Genomic DNA, 7,794 nt, shown 5'->3' on the forward strand with positions numbered 1-7,794 from the left:
CATATTTCAAAGACTAAAGAAGTAATTATGACATTACATATAAAGACGCACTGCTTTTTTAAAACGTTATTGGGTCAAAAAAAGCACTCCTAAGTTCACCTAACTGCATTTATATCATTTAAACTATAATTCATTCTCATTCGTTTGAAGTTAACATGCAATTAAGTGCCCGAAAACTAGATTTATTTCCATAGTAAGCACTCTTTTTAAATGTATGCTGAAGTGTGTTTCTTTTTCACAAGGGTGTCTCTGTCTCTCTGTCTGCAGGAGAATCCATACCTCTGCAGTGATGAATGTGACGCGTCTAACCCTGACCTGGCTCACCCGCCGCAGCTGATGCAGGACCGCGAGCGCAGCGGCCTCATCACCTACTGGCAGACGGTCACGTGGCGGCGGTATCCCGAGCCTCTTCAGGCCAACATCACCATGTCCTGGAACAAAACCCTCGAACTCACCGACGACATTCAGATCACCTTCGAATACGGCCGGCCCACCGTCATGGTGCTGGAGAAGTCGCTCAATTTTGGCCGCACTTGGCAGCCCTACCAGTACTACGCCGACGACTGCGTGGATGCATTCAACATGGCGCCGAGACGAGCACGCGATCTGACCACGGCCAACGTCACCCGCGTCATCTGCACGGAGCAATACTCGCGCTGGGTCGGGTCCAAGAACGAGAAGGTGGTGCGCTTCGAGGTGCGTTCCCGCTTCACCATCTACGCCGGCCCAAGGCTGCTGGACATGGAAGGGCTGTACACGCGGATGGAGAGCATGAAGGGTTTACGAGATTTCTTCACGTTCACCAATCTCAGGCTCCGCCTCCTCAGGCCCGCTCTCGGAGGAACGTACGTTCAGAGAGACAACCTGCTGAAATACTTCTACGCCATTTCTAACGTGGAGGTGCTGGCCAGGTGAGAACACACAAACAACAGCAGTAAAATACCAACGTTAAAAGGTTAGATAACTCACAAATTAAAATTCTGTCATTAATTACTCAACCTCATATTGTTCCAAACACGTAAGACATTCGTTCATCTTCAGAACACAAATTAAGATTTTTTTGATGCAATCTGAGAGCTCTGACCCTTCATAGACAGCAACACAACTGTAATGTTCCCAGGTCTAGAAACGTAGCAAGGACATCGGTAAAATAGTCCATGTGACATCAGGGGTTCAACTGTAATTTTACGATCTTACATGAATACTTTTTTGTGCGCGCCGCCATTACGGAGACAGTATCATTACAGTTGTGTTGCCTTCTACGGAGGGTCAGAGAGCTCTTGGATTGCATCAAAAATATCTTAATTTGTGTTCTGAAGATGAACGAAGGTCTTACGGGTTTGGAACGATATGAGGGTGAGTAATTAATGACAGAATTTTCATTTTTGGGTAAACTAGCCTTTAAATATTAAAACACAGCAACACAGACTCAGCCAATGGCGTGAGTTTGGGGGCAGGACTATCTGTTTGACTGACCAATGCTAGATGGGTTGGAGGCTAACATTACGTATTTCACTTTTAAATTAATGTTTTGTTTTTAAAGGAGCACTAAGCAATATTTGAAAAACGCTTTTGACCACAGTGTTGGACTGAGTCCCAAACACATTTGTAGCCAATCAGCAGTAAAGGCAGTATCTAGTAATGATAGAGAGAAGAGAGCGCTAAATTGAGTGCACAGAACTGGTATTAGCAGATCGACTATAGATAGAGAGAGATAGAAGATAAAAAAAGAGGTAAATATCGGAGGAACAAAACATTAAAAAAAGGGGTTTCGGTGGAGAGAACACAAGGAGCGGGAAGGGTTTGAAGCGGACGCCGAGTTTGCATTGTTTTTTTCTTCTTGATAGGTGAGTAACGTTGATTTTGCTTTGTTTCACAAGACTTATCTGTGTTGGCTTTTGTTTGAATATGCTTGTGTGTCATCTTCACTTATTTCATGGTTGTGTACGTACAGGAATGGCAAAGATATCAAAACAGGGGCGAGGTCCTCTTGGGGTATGGGGGTGTTTGTTTTGGTGCTTTCAAATATCAACATTGTTTGGAAAAATTTGCTTAGTGCACCTTTAATGCTTTTGCAGTTACAAAGTTAAAAATGTAACTTGAAAAAGTAAATATATATGAATATCCTGAATATTGATATTCTGAATATTGAATAATGATATTCTGAATTAAAATGTTTAATTCTTATTTTTAATTAAAATTTTATTATTTGAAAATATTAAAATTCAAATATATTATATACATATAAAAGTATCCATATATACACAGTCAAACCAAAATGTATTTAGACACTTTCAACATTTCTCACATTAACACAGTTTATTCGCTATAGTTGGTAATAAAATATGACAAGAACTCAGAGTTAAACTGTGTCAGAACAAATTAATCTTGATAATGTCAGATAACTTTGATAGAAAGGTATGTAAAGGATTGCAATCAACCAAAAATTATTCAGCTGTTAAATAGAAGTACACAATTAGATAATACACAATTTAGGTCAACCAATTACCAAGCAATGCTGTCTGTGGTGTAAAAAGGTTGCATTAGCAAGTAAAGAAAAAAACACTTAAGCAAAACATGGTCAGGTCAAAGCGTCTGAATAATTTTTGGTCACAAATTTTTATCAGTTTTACTGGTAGTCCACTGTATGAACAATTTTTGGGTATAATATGTCACAGTTCACTTTATTTTGCTCCCTTAAATGAACTATAGTGTCTTGCACCCACTAGTAAATCAATATCAACAATTACTGTATATCTGGTGTCAGAATAATTTTTGGTTTGACTGTAAATATACACACACAATTATTAATATTTTCAAATAATAATAGTTATTTTATATATATATATATTTTTTTTATGCAACCCACTATTCCCGCCACGTCCACACAGAAATGATTACTGTTTGTTCACTTACTCTGTATTAGATGATGACTAATCTACCCCATGCTATCATTGTGAGTTAAGCGACTCTACTGAGTCAGGCCAATTATTTTCCATAAAGCATTTGGAGCAGCTCATCTAATCAGATTGTGTTGTGTATTATTATAGGGCAAACAGATGCTTGTTATTATAAATAAACTAATGCATTAAAATAAATAGACATATATAAAAATAATAATAGTGACAAAAAATTTGCGAAAACTTAAGTAAACATAAAAATGAAATCTAATTAAAAATGCCAACAGATACTATAACAGTATCAGTGATACTAAAATTACACTGTTCATGACCTATAAAATCCCCAATTTCTGTACCTCACTATACCTGCAGATGTTTATACGCAAAAGCTAAATGTACAGTCAGCTGGTTATCACAGATTTAACAAGATCAGGTATCTTGTATCACCCCCTTGTTATTATAAGGCATGTTATCATAACCAATAACTATTAAAACTATCAGGAGGCGAACAAATGATCTTCAAAAATGCTGGAGTCATTACGGGTACAGATACTGACTGTTGTAATGATATAAATGAGACACTGGGGTCTATCACAGGACTGACAGCATGATAACAATAACCCTGTCTTACATATCCAACCATGACATGATGGCTACTGTGTTAAAGGAATAGTTTACATTTATAATTAAATTCTGTCTTAATATTTACACATAATATTTGCTTCTATCCATACAGATTTTGCCAATTAACGTTTTGGCCTGAAATAAAAAAAAATCTATATGTAAATTATATATAAATAATAAATAAATATACTATAAAATAATATACTTTCTCTCTCTCTAAAATATGTAAATAAAAATCTTCTGACTAAAGTAAATTAAAATATAAAAAACATATTTCATTAAATAAAATAAATTAAATTTACCTGAAATAAAATTTAAAGAAATAACAACAACAACCCTTACACTTTCAACATTTATCGTTTTTGTTTAAGTACTAAAATAACTAAAAACTATAACTGAAATAAAAATTAGACATATAATTAGACACGTAAAAAAAACAATAAAAATGACAACAGCATACAACAAAATGAACAAAACTTTAACTAAAATTAATGAAAACAGAAAATATAAAAATAAAAGCAAATGTAAATAAATAAATATTATCTCAACTACACTAAAATAACAGCTTCAGGGGAAAAATACTACAAAACTGTAGAAATACGTCCTCTACGTCTGACGTATGAGATATGAAACCACATCGCAGACAGACAACAGTGCGAGCTGCAGCTTCACTCGAGAACATGTGTCAGAGATCACAGCGCACACAGAGCGATGCCTATGGGCCGCCCAGATCAAATCTCAAATCATCTCCCGTTTCATGCACTGATGTTGGGCTCAAATCTGAGGAGTGGATTTAATTATGCTAAAATGTGGAAATCAAAACTGAGAGTACTGGCTCTTTCCATGAAGAGGGCACAATGGGATGTCCTGATGTACTTTTAAAGCATTAGGGGCACGAATCTCACGTCAAATCACATAGTAATGCACTTTATATGTTTGATAAACTATACCATATACCATAAATTTAATGTACCATGACAAATAGCTTGTTTTAAACATTGTTAAGTCTAGAATCCCCTTTTAAATGCAGATTCTGGCCTGTCCAGCCATAGTCATAATTTACATATTTCATTGATTGTATAAATAAATAATAATATACCAAATTAATGTTCATCAATAACTACAAACAGAAAACACAAGTTATTGTATTGAAATTAAATATTATTAAATAATAGTATTATAAATTAAAATATTAATATAAATAATATTAAATAATAATTGTCATTATGTTATTATTAGCATTATTGTTAACCCTGTTATCAAGTTGTTGTAATAAAAAGAAAATAAGAAAATTAATGTTTACATTTTTTTTAATTAAAACATAACTCAAATTTTAAGTAATTTAGGCCAAAATTTGTATCCTGTTCATGAAATGTGCCAACTACAATTTGTATTAGCTATTCATATTAGCCAAAATCTTTTATCAAGTGAACATGAAAGCGTCTGTCTGTGGTGTTAGATCACATTCAGATCTATATTAGAGTCTCAGTATATACTGTATGATGAGCACATGAATACTGAGAGTACGTGTTTATTGTAAGATTTATGGATTGTCATTTCCGCTCTCAGAGAGGATTTTAGACATCTGTATTAAGATACACTTCACTGCACTTGACTTTCACTCATAATATCAAGCATGACACACACACACACACACACACTGAGGGGATTTCTTCTGCACTAATGAGCAGCTGACTGTACTTTATTCTGCTTGTAACACGGCTGCTTACCAAACAAATAGATAAATGCACATGAAATATTGACTTGAGTTGTAATTATTATTTTATGCAAAACCAAAAAGCATGTGGAATGATATGAGACAAAACTACCACAGCTACTGTATGTAGGAAATCAGTTCAATTATACAGTCTAGTGTCATTATACATAAATATTTAACTGCAGAATGCTGTGACAGACCAATCAAAATACAGTATTTCAAAATGTGATGTAAAAATAAAATAAAATCATAATTTAGTGGTAGACAGCTGTATTTCACACGGATCAGCACAAAACTGAGAAGCTTTTAATGTGTTTGTTCTGAGAAAATGTGAAAATCTGTAATGAGGAGGAGACCAGAGGATTTAGATGAAGCTTCAATGACCTTCAAGAGTTTCTGAGGTGATTTAGACAGAATAAAACAGAGCAAACATTATCTTAAAGGAGACATATCCTACACTTTTCCCTGAAATATTGTGTCTTACACAGCATCTTTGTCCCCTGATGTCCACTTACTGTATGTCACTCAAAGTTTCTCACACCAGAAACAAAATTAGGTTCATCAGGACTATTCCCCTCTGACCCTTAGAATTAAACAGGCTGTGTTTGCTACTGTACCTTTAAGACGTTTATATGTAAATGACTGACTATCTTCTGTGTACAGGTGTAGTTTACGTGGCAGGTCAAGAAATTCAGAATGTAAAGGTCAGATATTAATATGTTAATGTAAGCAGACATTTTGCAATAACAGGCGGTCAGTTTTGTCACCTAGTCTATCAAAGTTTTATTTAAAAAGAAAAGGATCAGAAATGTCATATAATAGTGATGCTATTATATTTATTTTAATTTTATAACGAAATTCATTTTTTACTAAATCACCAAAACTGAAATTAAAGTTTTTCTTTAACAGAAAAATTTAAATAAAGTTTATTTAATAATACATGAATCAGATTTGTTTAATAATCAACACTTATTCAAAACTGAGTCATATATAAAGATTCAATTGCAAAAAAAATTATATATTGATTTGTTGTTAAAATATAAACATTTAAATGGTGGCTATAATAAAAACTTGTTTCCATGACAGATTTTTCAGACATAAATTATATAATGAATAAATTAATCAAATTTGTTTAAAAAGCAACACTGAAATAAAAAAAATAAATCATATATAAAAGTGTAAATACACATATCACAGATTTTTATGTCAGCATTTTAATTATATTTGTTTATATTAATTTTAATTATATTAATTATATTTGTTGTTGAAGTATAAATATTTAAATTAAATACTTATTTAAATACTTGTTTTCGTGACAGTTTGATTCATTCAAACAAAGAATGAATACAACAGGTTAAGTAAAAATTTAACAAATATGTAATTTAGTGGATATACATAGCAAAAAAATAAATAAAAATTCTAGCTAACTAACAATATTATGGTAATTGAATGGCAATATGTAATGAATAACGCTATGTTTCAAAATATAATAAATATATAATATAGTGCATGTATCTAGAAAAAAAATGTGTTTTCAGCTAACTAACAATATTATAGTAATTGAATGTAATGGATAATGTTACGTGACATTGTTTCACAAGCTGTTTTATTGACGTCTTTATGCAGCTGTAACACACCATCGGATAAGCACTAATTAAGTACAACTGTTTTGGTAAAAAAAATTTCTGTCAAATCTGAAGATTCACGTTTTTAGCCAAATATTTTTGCCTTTTCGGTGCATCGCTAAAAATTATGTAAAGTTTGTAACAGGATCAAGATCAAGCTGAATTATTCAATTGATGTAGTTCTTTTTATGTTAATTAAGGCCATGTCCACACGTACACAGGTATTTTTATAAACTGAGTTTTTCCTTCTTCCATTTAAAAAGAATCTCCATCCACATGAAATCGCAAACGCATGCTATGAAGCACTGTCAAGAGCATGCCAAACCAACTGGTGGCGATATAATCTCCAGTTTCGCTGTCTACATGATAACACTGCAACCGGAGTTTTTGAAAATCTTCACCCTGGCAGGCGTTTTCAAAAATGTTCAGTTTCAGTGACCTGGTGCTGCGTTTGCGTGTGGACGAATGGCCAAACCGCGTAGAAAAAGCTGCGGTTTTAAAAATAACCGTGTGGACTGGGCCTAACATTGTTGAATCAAGAGCACCGAAGTATATCAAGAGCCAACACCTGATGCAGAGTAACATATACAGTGGTGTTATAAAGTGTTGGCCCCCTTCCTGATTTCTTATTTTTTTGCATGTTTGTCACACTTTAATGTTTCAGATCATCAAACAAATTTAAATATTACACAAAGATAATGCAAGTAAATACAAAATGCAGTTTTTAAATGATGATTTCATTTATTAAGGGAAAAAAGCTGTCTAAACCTACGTGGCCCTACGTGAAAAATTAATTGCCCCCTCCTGTTAAATCATGAAAGAACTGCAATTAACCACATTATTTTAGAAAGCCGAGTTAAATTTCACTAGCCACACGCAGGCCTGATTACTGCCAGACCTGTTGAATCAAGAAATCACTTAAATAGAA

The 7,794-nt window shown here is 33.5% G+C and overlaps 1 protein-coding gene across 1 annotated transcript in view; it reads left to right on the forward strand.

Annotated features, from left to right (window-relative positions):
- LOC107585684 (titin-like) overlaps positions 1–7,794 on the forward strand; it is a 63,181-nt gene that overhangs the window by 20,294 nt on the left and 35,093 nt on the right. The window contains exon 2 of the mRNA XM_016272813.1: positions 268–911. Coding sequence (XP_016128299.1) covers positions 268–911 — 644 coding nt within the window. The remainder of the gene's footprint in view (positions 1–267; positions 912–7,794) is intronic.

The sequence above is a fragment of the Sinocyclocheilus grahami genome, unplaced genomic scaffold (genome assembly GCF_001515645.1).
Source record: "Sinocyclocheilus grahami isolate Dianchi unplaced genomic scaffold, SAMN03320097.WGS_v1.1 scaffold73.1, whole genome shotgun sequence".
Lineage (NCBI taxonomy): Eukaryota > Metazoa > Chordata > Actinopteri > Cypriniformes > Cyprinidae > Sinocyclocheilus > Sinocyclocheilus grahami.